The sequence below is a fragment of the Vicugna pacos genome, chromosome 21 (assembly GCF_048564905.1).
Source record: "Vicugna pacos chromosome 21, VicPac4, whole genome shotgun sequence".
NCBI lineage: Eukaryota > Metazoa > Chordata > Mammalia > Artiodactyla > Camelidae > Vicugna > Vicugna pacos.
Genome location: NC_133007.1, coordinates 28,298,219 through 28,317,623, shown reverse-complemented (window position 1 = coordinate 28,317,623; position 19,405 = coordinate 28,298,219). Strand labels below are relative to the sequence as shown.

At 37.7% G+C, this 19,405-nt stretch overlaps 1 protein-coding gene across 3 annotated transcripts in view; it reads right to left on the bottom strand.

Moving 5' to 3' along the window:
• Positions 1-5,912: 5,912 nt before the first annotated feature.
• CTSS (cathepsin S) overlaps positions 5,913-19,405 on the bottom strand; it is a 19,799-nt gene continuing 6,306 nt past the window's right edge. For all 3 annotated transcript variants that reach the window (XM_072946627.1, XM_006216950.4, XM_072946626.1), the window contains 5 exons: positions 18,538-18,687; positions 16,727-16,954; positions 15,482-15,647; positions 14,530-14,632; positions 5,913-6,625 (listed from right to left, as the gene is read on the bottom strand). In XM_072946627.1, the coding sequence (XP_072802728.1) occupies positions 6,526-6,625; positions 14,530-14,632; positions 15,482-15,647; positions 16,727-16,954; positions 18,538-18,687 (747 nt within the window). In that variant the 3' untranslated portion in view covers positions 5,913-6,525. The remainder of the gene's footprint in view (positions 6,626-14,529; positions 14,633-15,481; positions 15,648-16,726; positions 16,955-18,537; positions 18,688-19,405) is intronic.

The following is a 19,405-nucleotide window of genomic DNA, read 5'->3' as shown; positions in this document are numbered from 1 at the left end:
TTTTGTTATTGAATCTACCATATAATGCATTTCCGCCTTACAGTGTCTTCAGGAAACCAGTTGCTCCTTCTTAGGTGTTTCTGCTGTGCTGTCTGTGGGGACAGTGACAGCTTGAATGTAACTAATGTCTCATGTAGAAGCAAAATAATCAAATCAGAGCTGGTAGGTAGTTGGAGATTGTCCAGTAATACAGACTTCTTAGTTTACAGAAGTTTGTTATATATCCAAATAAATCGTGCTAGTCGTGTAGACATATATCAATTATTCATAAACTTTGATATGTCTGCGTTACCGGTTAGAAAACAGACACCCCAGATATAAAAAGATTTTCCCAGAGTCAGGACAGGAATGAAATCTAGAACCCTGCTTTCAGGGTCAAAAATAGTGAAAATCCCCTGATCTAAAAATTACTTTGCTTTATATTTCTCTCACACTTAAAGTTTTGTGAAAAATTGAACAGCAACCTCAATTAGTGTTGGGAGATCAGAATGGGGAATTCTTATGCTGTGGGAGACAGCAGAGCCCAGTAGGAAGAAGGACTCCTCTTCTTTCCTGGCAAGGACTCAGCCAGTGAAAAGCCATAGACTCTTTGTTTACTAGAGCCCTCTCAACTTCCTTTTCCTCTATATAAAAGCATTCTCCTTCCCTTGCGCTGCAAGGGCTTGCATATGGCTGGCCATGGTTGCAGACCCCAAACTGGAGTTTTCTGTTGATCCCCCAAAAAACCAGCTTTTCTGGAGAAATATCTAGCAGCCATTTGTTTCAGGTCAACAGTGTACAAAGAGCTTTCACATTTACTATCTCATTATTCTATGTTATTCTTGCTTTGCTTTTTCCAAGAACCTTGTGAGGAAGACACACGTATTACCCCTACTTTAGAGATGAGAAAATGATTCAGTGGGAAGGGTATAGCTCAGTGGCAGAGCACATGCTTAGCATGCACAAGGTCCTGGGTTCAATCCTCAGTACCTCCATTAAAATAAATAAATAAATAAATAAACCGAATGATTTCCCCCTCTGAAAAAACAAACAAAAAACCCACAAAATTTTCAAAAAAGTGTAAAATCAATAAGACAGCTCAAAAAAAAAAAAAAAACAAAAACAATTCACGTAAAATTGGTTTCTCGAGATGAGGTTACTAGTAATTTCAGCACCAGCAGCCGGGGAGTCACTACACCACCTAATGATGACATAAAAGTTTATGATATGGTGCTTCATATTAAATTTTTGAGTTATTAATAACTATACAAAAAACAATATATGAAAAATAAATAGCTCATCTGTGATAGATAGAATCACAATAATGCTGTAGGCGAGGAATAATTTCTCTTAGGGTCTCTGGCTGGGCCATAAATTAAACTGACAGAAAGCAGACTAACAGGAGAAAACATACAAATTGTAATTATATATGTTTTACAAGTACATGGGCGTCTTTACAAGGAAAGTGAAGACCCTAAGAAGCAGAGCTGAATGCTTATATATTGAATTGGACAAGTAGCAAATTGTGAAATGTGATTAGGCCAAAGGGGTTGGGCTGGGGCAGTTAAAGGATTTGAGAAGTGACTTAGGAGGATGAGGGTTAATTTAACACAGTTTGTACAAATTTACCTCAGGCTTGACTGCATGCCCTTGGTGATAAGAATGTCTCTTTCCTTCTGGTATAAGAAGGACATTTTCACATGGGAATTTAATCTGCTTTCAAGAAAAAGAAGGGAGATCAGAATGTCTTTCTTGCAGCTGCTGTTTTTCAATTGCCTTTAATTCAAAATAGTCAATAATGCCAGAGAGGCATATTCTGGGGTGGTGTGTTCTGAACTCCTTCAATGCAATAACTAACTACTGACTTAACCAACTATATCATTGACTGTATTTTGAGGATGAGAGCAGAGAAATTGGTGGTGTTGGTGCAAGAGATCTAAAATATCAACTACCATAATAGTAAGTATGCAGATACCATTTTAAACTGAGAAGTCAAAAAATAGCAATACAATGTATCAGAAACCTGAAGGTAAACACTAGAAGAAACAGCTAAAAGAATTGTCATTGACTTAAAACTATTACTGATTTTAAAAAAATATTGGTTAAAAGAATGAGATGTTTGGTTTTTACATATATTCACCATAAAACAACCAACCTTCAGTGGTACATAGTGTTAATCATAGTGTCATTTTGAATTTGCCTCTGAGTTGTTTAGTAACAGCTGCTAGGTACTGTAGGGAACATAACATTTTTGCTGTCTAGAATAGATAAATTCTTGATTATATTACACAAGCACTGCCAAGATACACAAATCTATATACGAGGGATCAATTTTTATACAATTTATTTACACAATTTATTTGCTATTTGAAATTGTTGGGGAGGAAAAATGTTTCCTCTGCCTGCTAAGATATAATACTTGGGCTCTGAAAATTAAACTGACAACAGTCATATTGGCAAGAAAAAAATAACATTTAATTATGTATGTTTGCATGGGAATTCACAAAGAACTGTGGCTCAAGATATGGTTAGAATTTGAAGTTTATATGCCATCTTAATAGGAGATAGGAAGGAGCAGATGGTCACTTATGGTAAAACAAATGACTTTCTGGGAAAAATAAGTGGTCTCTTAGGAGAGTAGATGGGCTGTATGATAGCTTTATGACAATGTCTGTGTAGGTGATTTCTTATCCAGGTGCTGACTTGTACTGAATTCTCTTTAGTGAAGTTGAACAAGCTGATGCTGTGTCTTCTTGTTTCAGCTCTCATATTGTAAACAAGTGTACTTTTTTGTCATCTATTTAGTACCATGTGTTGCAATTTTGTGTCTCTCTCTCTTTCTCTATCTTTTTTTTTTTTTGATGATGATTTGGCTGTTTAAAATGGGTAGTGCATGGGGAGGATATAGCTCAGTGGTAGCGTGCATGCTTAGCATGCATGAAGTCCTGGGTTCAATCCTCAGCACCTCCATTAAAACATAAATAAATAAACCTAATTACCTCCCCTTCCCAAAAAGTCTAAAGTGGATAATGCTGTCTAGAAGTTCTGTCTAATGTTCCTAAACGTAAGAAAGTTGCGATGTGCCTTACATAGAAAATATATGCATTAGATAATTTTTCAGGCATGAGTTACAGTTCTGTTGGCTGTGAGTTTAATGTTAATGATTCAACAGTATATATTAAATAAAGTGTCTTTAAACAGAGACATACATAAAAGAAGGTTATGTATTAATCAGTTGATGAAAATGTTGTGACCAAAGGCTTACAGGAACCTAACCCTGTATTTCGCTTAGAAACAATGCTTCAGTGTTTGATAATTCATTGTTCCTGGTATTATTTGCCCATAACTACTGCAAATAATGAGAACTGATTGTTAAATACTGACAGGGTTCAGGACACACTACCCCATAATATGGCACCGTGGCATGTTGAATACTTTAAGCTGAAGGGATTTAGAAGTGGCAGGAGGAGGAAGGACTCTTATCTGCCCCTTTCCCCTGAAGCAGTTCAAATTAAAAAGCAGGTGCTGGAAGGACTCTGGTCTACCCCTTCTCCTCTGAAGCAGGTCAGAAGATTCTCATGTGAGCCGTGCCCTCCGTATACCTAGAAGAAAGAAGTATCTTTACCTCCAAGGACAGTGGGATGTTTCTGAACACTTCTGAACTTAGCAGGCCTTGCTAAGTTTCCCCTAGTTTATCACCGTTAGCGCGTACCCTTTTGTCCCACCACCTTTTCCCAGGACTTTCCACTCTTCATAGAACCTAGTATAAATAAGTGTCCAAGTTTAACTGTCTCTTCCAGGCTTCATTTCCTTATGAAGGTTTCCATGTCGTATAAACGTAAATCAAGTAAATTTGTATGCTTTTCTCTTCTGAATCTGCCTTTTATCAATCCAATTTATAGGGTTATAGCTGGGGAAACTAAGAGGATAGCAGGAAAAATTTTTTTTTCCTCCATAATACTTTTTGATTTTTGAGCCACATGAATGTATTAGCTCTACTAAAAATTAAATTAAAAACAAAAGACTCTCAGGAACTTAGAAAGGTTAACTTTCTATTTCATTTTATTTTTTGAGGGGTAGGTAGTTAGGTTTTTAATTTATTTTATTTTTATTTATTTTTTAATGGACATACTGGGGATTGAACATAGGACTTCATGAATGCTAACCACACACTCTACCACTGAGCTGTAACCTCTCTCTCAATTAACTTCCAATTTCATTACAGCAATCTTGTTCATTATCTTTACCTTGGTGAAGCAAAAGGCGAGAGGAACAAAATCCAGATCAAAGTACAGTCCTGGGAGGGATAGGAAAAAGAAAAGGAGGAAGGGAAAGAAAGCTCTGAATAATGGGTTCCTTTAAATTTTAACAGGAGTTTTAAAATAGTTTCTAAAAGTGTTAGATTTCCATTATTGTGAAGGAACTAGGACCTATTTTTACTTCTAACACTTATAATGGGCTGGTCATTCTTCTGTATTCATTTATCACTCATTCATTCTCTCAACAAATAGTGACTGATCACTTTAAGGCAGGCACTATGTATGCTGTGTTCTAGGCACAAAGTGTCATGATTTCTGCCCTCCTTGACTTTACAATCTAATGAAGGAAAGAGATGCTATATAAGTAAGTATATAAATACATATATAATTACAATTTGATGTGTTATGACAGAAAAGCACTGTTCTCAATCAGAAAGTCAAAGGTTGGGGTGCCTTGGGGCTGCTCCCTCTACCCCAGCCGGACTGTATTCTACCTATGGAATGTGTGTCTCTGAGACAGGATGCAGGGGGACAGGGCACAGCCATTCAAGGAATGCCACAGCAATTAACATCAAAATGGTAAAAGATTCAACCCCCAGTAGGCCTTGAGGCTTAGGAAGATTAGAGATTTAACTTCTAGTAGATCTTGAGCTTCATTATAAGCCCATTGTAACATATTAACATGGTGAATAACACGCCCACAGGCACCATGGCAGTCCCAAGGCTAGCCACAAAAGGTCAAAGGGTGGGAAACGGCCAAATTCCTGGGAATCCCAGCCCCTTCCCCTTAGACTGGTCCTTCCACTTATTAGCACATGAAGCCACCAAGTCCATAAAAACCAGCAACACGGTGCCTTGCAGCCGCCCCTCTGTCTCCCTCTTCGGAGACATTCTATCTGTGGAGTGCATACCTACTTTTAATCTGAGCACCCAACCCCCACACCTCGTGGCCTTTCTCTTGCCTTTCAATGTATCTCTCTGAATAAATCTACATTCACTCAACTGTGGCTCGCTCTTGAATTCTTTCCTGCGTGAAGCCAAGGACCCACACTTGGTGAAGCATGTCCCAGGGGCTCAACCCTTCTGATGCCCCACGTCTGTTTTCCTGCATCATATCCTAGGGCCTCTCTTGCCTTCTGAGATGGCCCACACTCTGTCTGTGGAGTGTGTATCTCCTTGAATAAATCTGCTCTTACTTTACTATGGCTTGCTCTTGAATTCTTTCCTGCACGAAGCCAAGGACCCTCATTTGGCTGGGAGCGTCCCAGGGACTCACCCAAGACCTGGGACACAACCATCCTCTTGCACCCCATTTTCCTGCAACATTACCATGTTTTTATAGTTAGCAATTATTCTTCTTTAAAATGTAATTTGTGGAGAGAGAACCAAAGATCATGAAAATGGTTAAAGTTCAGTTTAAGAAACACTAACGGCATCACCCCACATATTTTTCATGTCACAGACATGAATCTATGAAATTTAAAGTTCCTGCTGCCTCTTCAGAGCCTGTCTACTAATCTAGAGCAGTTGTGAGGAAGATCAATCTGAATTAGATAAAACTATGAGTAATGGAATATTTTTAAAGAAATGCAGTTCAGTTATTTTTTCAGGTTGACTAATTGTTTGCCCCCAAAAGGCCCTGGCCAAATTGCTAATGACTAGGTAAAAATAATGTGAATTAGTATATTAATTGCTAATTATTAAAAACAAAGTACTTGATAAGATTATCTTTTAAGCATTAGTCTACTTTGACATCATTTATTTAAAAAAAATTATTGAATCCTTTCGTGTGCAAAAATACAGTCTGAGACATTAATAACCTAATAGTTTTTTCCATGAAAGTTGCCATAGCACATCACCAGCATACCACAATTTAACATTCTCACAATAGATTATAACAGTTTCCTGAGAACAAGGAAAGAATGGTATGTGGTAATGATACAAAGTTGAAAAGACATACACTTATTAAGCATTTATATGCCATCAAGATTCAAAAGGATATCAGAGGACTTAAAAGGACAAATAAAATAAGACAATGACAAACATGACAGATCATTTCAGGTTGACCCATTTTCATAAGTTATATCAATAGTACATTACTAGTTTGCTTAGCAAACTTTCCCACAAGATCTGCAAAGTTTAAAAAGTAGACGTCAAACTATATTTTCTGTTAGTACAGTAAATATACGTTGATCATGTCACACATTTCTACTGCTTACAGCAGGTAAAATTAAGTTAAGAGAATGTGTTTTGTCCTTCTTGAATTGTTCTAAAACGAAGAGATCCTCTAGATTACTGGGTAAGAGGCATAATTAGCAATCCCACAATGATTTCCACTATTTCTTGCCATCCGTATATATCCACGGTCACCAAAGTTGAGGCCCCAGCTTTAGAAAAAGAAATAACACAAAATTACAAACGAAAAAGAATATGAACATGAATATATGTATATACATGCATGACTGGGACATTATGCTGTACACCAGAAACTGACACTTTGTAACTGACTATACTTCAATGAAAAAATTAATGAAATGAAATAAAACTTTAAAAAAAACTACAAATGAATATAATAACATTACATTATCAACTTTTTATCTCTTAGATTGTTTTCCTCCTAAAGTGATTATATATGAAAAGCTGTAAAACAAAATTAGAAGAAAATAATGTAATAATTTCCCCAGGGCTTTTAGGCAATTTTCAAAGGATAGTTTGGAAGGTTTTAGTGTTATAGTGATGAATAGATTTAATACCTAAGGAAAACAATATAAGATCCATCCCAAAATTTAATCCTTTTACGTCTGCAGGAAGTTTTATTATCCTTTCCAAGGCCCCATCTCTAAATGTTTTTGCGTAATAGGATCATAGGTGATGATTTTCTATCAAACTTCAATTTCTTTAGAGAGTACCAATTAAGAAATATTTTTAAGAGACCATGATGGAAAAGGTATAGGGCAGGGGATTCTAAAATAAGCAATAAAAAGTGCAGCTTTCAAACAGCTTTTTGACCTGGAAGTGAACCTGAGATAAGACTTCCTTATAGTTAAAGCTGTTAAAAAATGGAATATGCTACATTGGGAGGAGGTGAGCTCCCTGGCACTGAAAGTGCTCAATCAGAGGTTTACACAGCTTGTCAGAGATGTTGCAGAGGGAGTTAGTGGGTCATATAAGGGTTAGAGGAGATCAACGGTTCTCTCGCTTTTTGATTTCAAGGACTCTGAATTTCAAAAAATTTTGCAGATTGACATACAGTTACCAATTTTTAAGTTAGTAGGTGCAGACATTAAAAAAAAAAACTTTATTATCACCATCATTTTGTAATCACCATCATATTGTAAAAGAAAGGACATTTTAACACCAAAAACCACAAAACTTAAGAGGACATAATCTCTAGTTGAAGCACAGTCCTTTTGAGTTAAAGAAATTCAGATTTACGAAAGATTCACCAAAATATTCTTTTTTCTCCCTTTTTCAGACTGCTGAAAAAATGACAAAACCCTATAAGAGACTGAGAAGTAAAGTAGGAAGAAAACCAGGAGAATGTGGTCCCCTGAAAGTCAAATAGAGAGTTTCAGAAAGGAGAGAGTAATTAATTACACATTAAATGTTAAGAGGGCAAGAAGGATGAGATTTGACAACTGACTGCTGAGGTAAGTGGAGGTGAGTGGTGATCCTGACAAGGGTGATTTCAGTGGCATCGCATGGTAAGTACCTGTTTTGAGTTGTAAACCAGTGTGCACGTTGTTAATCTCTCTGTAGACAAATCTCTAAGAAAAATCATTAGATTATAACTTTTTAAAAAATCTTTCTTCAGCTTTTGATTCCATGTGGAAGAGGCAGTGTGTACGAATTTAATACAGATTCCTATAATGTTTAGTATAGAACATGTACCCTAACTCTTCTTTAAGAATCAGCATCTCTTGAAAGATCAGACAGCAGTTTTCAGTGAGGGAAAATGGAATATGTTCTTTATTCTAACTTATATTTTTATAACTTAATGCCACTTATGGTTGAAGAGGAGCCATTTCTGTCCTCCCCTCCACCCCTACCAACTCCATCAAGTTACTGCATTATCTAGAGGCCCATCTGCTTTGCAACTGTTTATCTTAGAGAGTTCATCAGATAGTGCTTAAAGATGTCCCAGGTGCTTTCACAGTTTTTGGTGTATGTGTCTGTGTATATACGCGTGTGTGTGTTTAAGGTTCTAATAGGCACATAGTTAACATTTTGAATTTTTTCCTCAGGCTCAAACTGTCTTAGCCCAATAACTGTGGGGCCTTCCTTACTCATTGTACACTAAATTAAACTCCTCCCTTTTATTTTTCCCAAAGACAATCTTGGTCCACCCTGTGGGCAGTCAGGTTGAGGTGGCCTTCTGACCTAGTATACGTCCTTGTTAGGCTTCTGAACTTTTCTAAGTACATAGTAATTGCACCTCTAGCTCAGCTAGCTGTCTAAATTTATAGGATCTGCCCATAACTGGCAACAAAGACTATCCAAATACTTAAGGATCTTCTCAGAGAGTTTAACCTCAAAATCTCTACTGCCTAATATTTAGGGAGATGTCCCTGAAGAATACATAGTTCATCATTCCTCACCGAGATGCTCTAGTTTTACTTCTGGATTATGTCTAACCATCAGAAGATTGTATAATCAAGTATTTTCAATTATTTTGGCACCCATAAAATAATTTGTACTCAATTATTCTTTGGTATTAAATGATTGAGCTATATATTACTAGACATTATGAAAGCATTCTGTAAGACTTATAACTGCATTTACAGCTGGGATGTTATTGAGGGCATAGTCTTCTATGTCAGATAGTATTCTCTTTATAGAGATTCAAAGGAAGAATAATAATAAAAATAATAACTATGATTCATTGGACACATTACGTGCCACACACTATGTGCTAAGTGTTTGACTTACATTGTCTTGTTTAATCCTTATAATAATCTCTATAATAATATATGCATAATTATATAATAATAGTAATGAGGCTATTATTCCCATTTTATAGATGAGAACATTAAAAGTTAAAGATGTTTTAAATAACCTGCCTGAGGTCACAGAGACAGTGAAAGGAGCTAGGATTCTAAGCAAGTTCTGCCTGGCTTCAAAGTTAATTCTTTTACTCACTATGCTATACTGTATTATACGAAGAAGCTAAGTACCCACGTCCAGAAAGGAGAGAAAAATTGAGGGTCATGGATCAATGTTATGCACGTGTCAGAAAGATTACATATAAACCAAAGGAAGATAAAAAAGAAGAGGCCAAATAGAGGGAGACTCCACATTCTTTTACTTAGGCTTAACTTGGTAGCATTGGAAATGACATATAATTTAGTCTTTTAAGAAGTCACTAAGAACAAGTTTGATGATCTGAGAGGATTTTGTTTGGGTCAGTCTCGGTGGGGCCCGGAATTCAGGCTCATGTCTAATCGCTCCCTGTCAGACTCGAGTGCCAGCTATCGCTGTGGTCTTTCACAACTTGCTCCCTTCCTATGTCGCCTCTCTAACAGGCGCCTTATGCTACAACCTTAATAAATATAATCATGCAGTTCCTTAACTCATTTACTTTCTCTCACTTCTGGGCTTTGGCACATGTACCTTCCTCTGCTCTGATTGCCCTTTTTGTCTCGCTATTTCCTTCTTGTCCTTAAGATAACCTGGCTAAAGGGCCTTCCCTGACGCCTCCTCTGTGCTTGCACTGTAGCCGATGCCTACCTCTGTCTCAGCAGTTACCACATTCTATTGCGATGGTCTGTATATGCACCTACCTATCTCCTTGCCTGTATGTATTAGACTGTGAGTATCCTGAAGGATGACAGAAAGACTGCATTTTTCATTCAAATCCCCAGTGCCTAGCACTGTGCTTGACACATGGCAGGTACTCAATATATATTTGTTGAATCAATGTATGAATGAAGATGCGAAAATGAACAAGAGATTGTTCTAGCTTTACAAAACTTATATTCTCGTGAGTGGAGCATGATTTACAGAAATAGCTATAATACAAAGCACAATGTGTTAAATGCTATAATAAAACTTATGAAGCATTGCTAAAGCTTACAGGTTAGAGAAACAATTCTGTGTAAATGAATGAGGTAGGGAGGAGACAGCATTTGAGGTAGGTTTTGAAGAATGAATAGGATTTTTAATTAGTTTTTTTTTCATTTTAAAAGTAGTAAGTGGCTTTGTTAAAGACAATTTTGAAAATACATAAAGGTAGACAGACCATTATTAGCATTTTCTATAATTCCTTTTGATCCTTTAGTATAACATACATCAGAGAAATCCTATGTACTGTTTTTAACTTAATACTTACATTGTATATAAATTTTGCATTTTCCATTTAAATATATATTCCAAGTATTCTATTAGGTTATTAACAATGCTCTGAATAAATATAATTTCTAATACATGGACTTGATTATGTCATAGTTTATCTAATACTATCCCTATTGTTGGGCATTTTTGGTTGCTTACTAGTTTCCACTACTAAAGAAGAAGAATGCTATAATTTACATAAATCAGGTATGAAGTTTTCCCCATACTTAGGATTATTTTCTTCATGTAGATTCCAAGAAATGGAAATCACTGGACAAAGAATGTGAACATTTGAAAAGGTCTTGATTCATATTATCAGGTTGCTTTCAAGAAGATTGTAAAAATTTACTCTTCCACTAGAATATATGATAGTGCCCATTTCACCAGACAGGTGGGATTTCCGTAGGGATCAATAAGATTTAAAGGCATTTCAGAAAGATGTAACAGCAAAAGTAAAGAAATAGAAGTAGCTAAGTGTCTCTAAACTTAGGGAATGACGTATAAGTAGTTCCCTGTGGCCAGAGTGTGAATATGGGTGCATGAGAATATAGGGAAAGAAAAGTCTAGAAAGCTATGTTTGAAGCTACCTAATAAAGACCCTCAAATGCCTAGTCAGGAGTTTAGATTTCATTTTGATGAAAATGGTAGACTATTTAGAATTTTGACCATGGGTTTACACGATCTGTATTTTAAAAAGATACTTCCATAGCTGGGAGAGAATGGAATCTGAATTAGATAAATCTGAAATACATGTAAAATATGATTAAGAGGCCTAAAGGACAGGGGTGTGTGGGTTTAGGGAGAGAAGGAGGAGACCAAGAGGATACCAAGGTTTTTATAATCTGAAGTTGGTGATGTATTACTCAAAATAGGGAATAATTTTCCCTTGAGCTTATTCTAAAATCATTTTCAGGGATGTGGGATGTAAGGGGAGTTGGAATGGAGAGAAAGAGGGAATTTGGTTTTAGACTTGTTGAATAGGAGAGAGAAAAAGAGCGGGGGAGAATGTGTGTGTATTGTCAGCGCTGGAGGGTAGGTGGGTGGGGGATCTGTACTTTTCAAGTAGAGCTATCAAATTGGAAGTTGGACATGGAAGTCTGTTGCTTAGTAGACAGGTAATTTCTAGAAATCTTGAACTGGGTACCATCCACATAATGGCAATAGATGAAGCTCAAGGATTAAGTGAGTTTGCATTAGTATACCTAGAGATGGAGTGTAAGGAACAGATAGAAGAAAATAATCTAAGAAATGAGGTTAAAACTGATACAGCAAAAGGAGCCAGGAAAGTGCTATGTCATAGATGTCATAGAAATAAATGGAGGAGAGAGTTTAGAAAGCAGAGAAATCTCTCAAATGTCTGTGCCATTCCATATCCTTTCTGGGTCATTGGGCAACTTGTTTTCCTCTTCTAACATATGAGCAATTCATTTATCTGAAAAGAGTGTGAGTAGTGCCTTATCTGTGGAGCTTTGGGCAGAGAGGCAACTCCTCCTCTATGGCCCCAAAGTCATTTAGACATATTATACCATGCTGTGTTGTGTTTTGTTGTTCAAAAATATATATAATTCCCCATTAGACTGTGAGCCCCTTCAGGACCAGATGATTTCTGATTGATTTTTGTATTTCCAGGGCTTAGATCATGCCTGTCACATTGCAGATGCCTAGTAAATTCTTGTTGAATGAGTAAGTGCTGAGAAGAGGTTTTGAATTAAAACCCTAAAAGGTATAGATGATCTTCAAGAAGAGCGGTTTGAAGAGGAAAACCTACTGGGTGGTAAACACGATAGAGGTGAAAGTATTGCCACATTTAAAAAAGTTATCACTGGTCTAGACCCAAGGTGTGAATGGGTTACTACTGAACTAAGATATGAGTCCCTTCAACTACCTTCCTAGTGGGCCATATAAATGTTACCGTCTGGTATGTGTGCCACAGTGTGAAAAAGGTAGGAAAGGATCTCTTAGTTTGTTTATTTATGGTTTGTAGACTATGTAATTCCAATAAAGATTCGAGGGGTATTATGGGTCGAATTGTGTCTCCTCCAAATTCATATGTCAAAATCCTCAAAATCCTCAGTCCCCAATACCTCAGAATGTGACCCTATTTGGAAATAGAGGCACTGAGGATATCACTAGCTGAGATGAGTTATTAGGCTGGACCCGAATCCCGTATGACTGATGTCTCATGAAGAGGGAAAATTAGACAGAAACAGACATGCACACAGGAAGAATGTCATGTGGAAACGAAGGCAGAGAGTGGACGATGCTTCTACCAGCCAAGAACAGCCAAACACTGCCAGCAAACCTTCAGGAGCTAGAGTAAAGGCATTGAAAAATTTCTTCCTCACAGCCCTTGGAAGAAACCAACCCTGCCGACACCTGGATCTCTGACTTCCAGCCTCTAGAACTGTGAGACAATCAATTTTGTCATTTAAGTCTCTCGGTTTGTGATACTTTGTTATGGGAGCCTTGGAAAACTCACACAAGGAGAAAATTCAAACATGTTTAGGTCTCAACTCTTCATGTTTCCTCTCTTTTCCCTCTAGAAGCTACATTCCTTTTGTTTGCAGTTTATATGGACATCAGCTAATTCATGTATGGAGGGGCTGTTAGATGCCACCTACTGTGCTGAGGATACAAAGACAAGACACACTCTGTGCCCCAAAGGCACATACAGAATATTGGAGTGATAGATAGGTGAACACACAATTTAAATATTACATGTAAAATATTCCAGTCTGCAGAGGACATTTTAGGAGCATAGGAAAAAAGACATTTTGCCCAGACCAAGGATTTAGGGAAAACTTCCTGGTATAGATAATGTCTGCACTGGTTTTGAAGGAAAAGGATGAGTAAACCAAGTGAGGAGAAAGGCTGTTCTAGACAGAGGGAACAGCATAACCAAGATATGAAGGCATTAAAGATAAAATGCTAGAAAAGGAACTATAGCTGTGTATAGTTCAGTATAACTAGAATTCAAAGTGTGAGACAGTGCCAGGAATTGAGGCTGGCAAGGCAGGTAGGGACCACAACATAGACGACTTGTATTTTCTTTTCTAAATTTATTCTAAAATGAATGAAGGAACATTCATTTTACACTTAATGGCACTAAGCATATGAGGTATAATCAGCCTAGACTTACATTCCAGACAAACCAGATGGGAAGCAGTATAAAGGCAGGTTTGAGAGAAAAGGAGACCAGTTAGAAGGCTACAGGAATAGTCCAGGCAAGAGAGGTGTGAACCGGAGTGATGACAGAAGAAATGGAGAGGGGGCAGAATTAAGGACAGAGACGAGGTAAAATCAGGTTGACCTGTCGCTAGGCTGCATCTAAAGGGGTCTAAGACTAATCCATAGTATCTGATTGGGTGACTAATTGAGCGTGTTGTGTGGTGTTGCCTTTTAGTGAGATGGGAAGTTCTGAGAAGGAACAATATGGTGGAGAGACTACTGAATTCCCTGGACATACTGAGTTTGGAAAAACTAAGATACATGAGAGTGGATATGTCTAGATGAATAATCTGAGTTCAGAGCAGAGGTCAGAGCCAGAGTTAGAGATTTGAGCACCATCAGCATATGTTATAGCTGAAATCATAAGATTGGAATGATTGTATCCAAGGAAAATGTAGAATAAGAAGAGCAAGGGGCGGAAGACGGAGCCCTGGAGGAAAAACCAGCAACGGGGGGGCCAAGCCGAAGATGGGTATTCATAAAGGAGACTGATAAGGAGCAATCAACAAAGTAGTGTAGAAAATAAGTCATGAAAGCGAAGTGCTGACGGCAGAATAGGAAGTGAAGAATTGGGGGCGTTGAGTAATTTTGAATGCTACTTTATAAGAAGCTATAAATGTTCATCATTGTCAATATCACGATGCTTATCATCACAATCACAAGAAAGCATCTGTTGAGGCTCCCTCAAATTCCTGATTTTAATTAAATATACATCAAAGTGTGAATACATTACCTGTTTTTCACAAGCCAGTAGTCTTTCCCATCAAGGTTACCATAGCCAACTGCTAGTACACCATGGTTCACGGTCTGAGTACAGGATGGGTCATAGTAGACACCTGAGAATAAGACGTGGGTGGGGAAAAAGAGTAAGTGGTATGTGGCAATGAAGGACATTTGGAAATGCTATTTTATTAGACTGTTTTGGATGTATGTCAGGAACATATATGCTAATGTTTAAACGATTTAGAGTTTATGGTTTTTGCCATCAATGCTATATTGCTGGGGTTTTTCTTTGGCCAAGTTTAGCATCAATCTAATTAGAAATCTCTGCTGAACTGCCACCTTTTTCTAGTTATTTTTTAACTTATATACAGTCAGTTGTATTTCTTAAAATATATTTCATGATATGTTCCTAAACTGCCTGTTCTATGCATATTCATCCTTTATCAGATTAAATGATGTGAGGTTGAAAAAAGAAAAAAAAGAGAGAATCACCTCCTTTGTCTACCGCCGGGTTCTGCTTTGCTGGGCGCCCTCCCCGAGCAGCGCTGGGCTGCACCTGCACCCACAGCGCGGCCGTGCTTAGGGGCGCAGGCGCGGGAGTCCCGCGGCACCGCTTCTAACCCCGGCTGACACCTGCAGACCGTGTGACTTTGGGCAAGTCAACCTGTCTAAGACTTAGTTTTTTTTTCATCCGTAAAATGGGGACATTGTGAGGACTAAACGAGCTAATGCATGGAAAGAATTTAGCATAGTACCTGGCATGTAGTGTTAGTGAACTCTGATAAGTATTACCTTACTAATTAGAACTGGGTATAAAGATACGTATATGAAATGATATGAAATGGAGCGTTCCGTTTAACCTAGTCTAAGCGTTCAGAGGCCAAGTGATACGGAATAAGAATATTCTTTCTTACAGGGCAAGGGCAGTACAAAGCATGAGGAGGATGTATCTGGGTTTTTACCACTTTTATAGAAGAAGAAAGAAGAATGGGTTGCATCTATAGCAACAGACACAGGTCCTTTATTGGCCACGGCTTCTTTCAAGGCATCTTCACTGCCGAAGGGAAGTTCAGTATACCTCGAACACGTGGCAGCTCGATTTTTTGAGTCATACTGGCACTTTCCATCCTGCAAAAAAGAGATAAATCAGATAACGAAGTGTACTTCAACTTCTTTTATAAATCACCAGAATCCTTGGTCTGCAGTTCAAATATGTTTTCCTTCCTCATTTAGCCTTTTCAAGTGTCTAATGCTCCTTCTTCCCTTTAAGGAAAGAAAAATAAAATCTTCCAAACTCTAATAGTTCTGCATTTCACCAGTAACAGAGGAAAAACAGAACTATGCTATTGTTTATTGTGAACATCTTCATGTGTGCAAAAGTTACCAGGATAATGTCTCTCAGACTCCGAGATGGATTGTTAGGGGAATACTACACTAAGATCATAAACTCTAGACTAGACGGTATCATTAAAAATCTTTTTGATGATGTAATGCCTGCAGGATGATTTGCAGTTTAAACAATGGTTTATAAAGATCATATTTCCAGTGGGAAAGGGGAGGGTACAAATTCATGTTTGTTGCATATACAACTATGTTTTCTAAATGCTTGATAGGAAAAAGAACTTGAAAGAAGTGAATCAAAACAGTAGTGGCTAAGGGAGGAGGTTTTTGAGTGATATTTTTAATCTTTTATAAATGTTCTGTAATATGGACATGTTAGTTATATCATTTAACAGAACGTGTGATGAACCTGGAGGAGGAGGAGGAAAGCATTATTTAGCTCTTTAGTAGAAGAATTGTGTGCTTGATGATCTGAGAATCAGGTCCAGCATAGGAGGCTGCAGGGCAAAAAAAATTTAAACACCAGGCAGATACACAGAAAGGGTTGTAAGGAAGTTTTGCTGAAAATCCATTTTTAAGCATGAACTCTGCTTGCTTGTTTAAAATCATTGTGCCAGTGATAAATTAAGAAGTCTGCTGCATAAGAAAGAGAACTTTTGAGAATTTAAGAATTTCTGATCAAGGTTCTCTTTCTTTTTCTCTTGTTCTCTCTCTCTTTCTCTCTGAAACACACACACACACACACACACACACACACACCATGGCACTGCTTCTCAAGCAATTGGCTTGGTGGTAAGTTTAGTACAGTTAGTTTAGTGATAGCAATAAGGTAAAGGGGCAGCACAAAAAGTTTGCTTGTGACACACCATGGCTTTGTAGGGGTAGGAAGCGTCCGAATCGATGCCGTTGTTATCAATGATATATTGGAAAGCCTCTGTCATGAAGCCGCCATTGCAGCCTTTATTCCCATATTTTTCAGTTGAGCAATCCACCAGGTTCTGTGCACTCAGAGACACCAGCTTTCCGGTTTTCAGCTTCACTTGTGCTTCCAGGGCTCCCACAGCACTGAAAGCCCAACAAGCACCACAAGAACCCTAAAACAGAGACAAAGTCACAAGGACCATCATAGAGTCAGTAAGGATGACTTCCGTTACACAGACTGGGCAACTCCCAACATGTCAGCACTGTCAGCAGTGCCAGGAAAAGCTCGCCCCACTGTAGTTTCCTCTTCTCTTAGACAATGAGAATGAAGACTGAATACTGGATTGTTCTCTGGGCAAGGTTCAACCTTAATAAAGATTTACAAATGGCTGAGCACAGAGTGTAACTGCCATATTCAAATGTATTAAGAAAGAGTACTTACTGAGCTTGTACCAAATCTCAGCTATTTTCCCCCTTAATTAGGGAGATACATGCCAACCATAAAGTGATTTTAAGAGGAACTGGAAGGCAGCTCTGCTCACCACTATACTACCAATGCTGCATGATTTTGAGAGGAATTGGGATGATTCTCTTGACCTAAAATACCCTTCCTCTTGCCAAATGAGGCCTGAAACATAAGTTTAGCATTTTCAAACATTTTTAGCTTCAGAATTTTTTTGGTCATAAGATATTTTACAGGGAAGTATAAACAAGCAGAAAAACACAAAGCTGCTTTAGTTTAAAAAGGTGCAGAGAGTCCAGAACCACATCATAACTGCTCTTTCTCTCCTCCCCTCATCCTGCTTTGCTCTCTGCTGGAAGGAAGCAAATTCAAATTGATTTTGGTTAAAGCAAAAATCACCCAGTAAAATGCAAGCATCCAGGGAAAGGAGCTCATTAAATTATTTCTAGTTAACACCTAGATATGTAGTTTATTTGGTCTTCCCAAACTTTTATTTTAGAGGAACTCCAGTAAAAAAAAAAAAAACAAAAACCCAAACTAGCTGAAAGAAAAATATCTATCTGAAAAAGAGCAAGAGATTAGCAGTTCCATTCACTTCTTGATTTTTACACTCTTCATTGGTCACTGGTGGGGGCAGCTGCTCAGAACACTGATTCTTTTCCCCAATCCTGACTTCCAAGATGATACATGTGCTTTATCCTTAGCTTACTAAAACTAATTTAGGATTTTTAGACCTATTTTTTTGGACAAGCAAATTAAAGGAAATACAAAAACATAGCAACAAATTTATAAAATCCTTATATCTTAGTCTAACAATCCAAGCCTAGTCATGAATGAACTTGATGGGTAATTTACAGGCCAGTCTCAGCTCTAGTTCTTTCCTCTCCTTGGACCTTGAAATTCATAAGTGAGATGGAGGGAAAAACCTCCTGAATGATATCCCCACACACGATACCATTTCTCAAGTAACTGGCTTGGTGAAGGGTCAAGTGTAGCTGATGGATAGCATGAATGCCACACGTTGGTCTTAAAGACGCATTTGCTTAGTTCACAGTTTTTGCCTGATGTGGCTCTAACTATTGGTGTTCTAAGCATTGTGGGGAATACAAAGTATGCTATGTGGTCCTTGCCCTCAAGGAGCTCATGAGATGGTCGGGAAGACAAGAATAGCAAAAGTAGTTAGAAAGAAACATAGCTGACTATAAGGTTCACTGCCAAATTATGTAATGAGACTAAGTATATAAGGAAGAGGGATCTCTACTTGGGGTAGAGGCCTCGGATGATACTACTCACCTGATATTTCACTTCAGTAACACACCCTTTCTCTCTCCAGTCCAGAGAATCAGGCAATTTCTGATTAGGGTTTAACTTGTAAGTGACATTTCTCGGCCATTGGCTGGGAACCCTCAGGGAACTCATCAGAGATATCACTTCTTCACTGGTCTACAAAGACACATTTCCTTTTACTTATATCTTTGTTTTCAATATCCAAATTAACTGTAACTGTGAATATATTTAATAACTGAGAAAAACTAGTGTATTTGTGACCAACGTAGGTAACTGGTAGGTGAATTATCTGGCTCGCTTTAGTCTTACACTTTGCATTAGCATCCCAGTTAGGTGTTCAGAAGGAGAAGCAAATGGTAAAAGTTAAAAGTTACAAGGAGACAGATTTTTGGTTCAAAGCAAGGCAGAATTTTATAAAAGTTTGTCAAAAAGTGGACTGAACTGGTTTTCCTTCTGATAAAGAATTACAAAGGAGATTCCTGCATTTAATTAGGAATTTATTCTACTTAGGGTATTCGCTTCCAAGGGGTACCATGACTCTTAATTTTGGCCATAGTGATAAAGTTTCGTAGGGTAGAACAGAATCTAGTAACTAACAGGAGATTACTTGTGATATTAAATACCCACACTCCCCCATTAAGAAAGCAGGTGGAACACATCACACTGTCTACGTAGACATACACATGTAAGGTAACTTGACAAGATTGTGAGTAGTCTTTAGGCAATGCTTTCTAGAATTAATACAAATGAAAGTAATAGTGCTCCGTGAGTTCAAAACATTCCTCTAAAGAAGGGAATCGTTAAGGAAAGCAGTCACAATAAGACTAAATAAGGAATCCATACAAATTCTTCTGTCCTTAAATTCTGTTTTCTA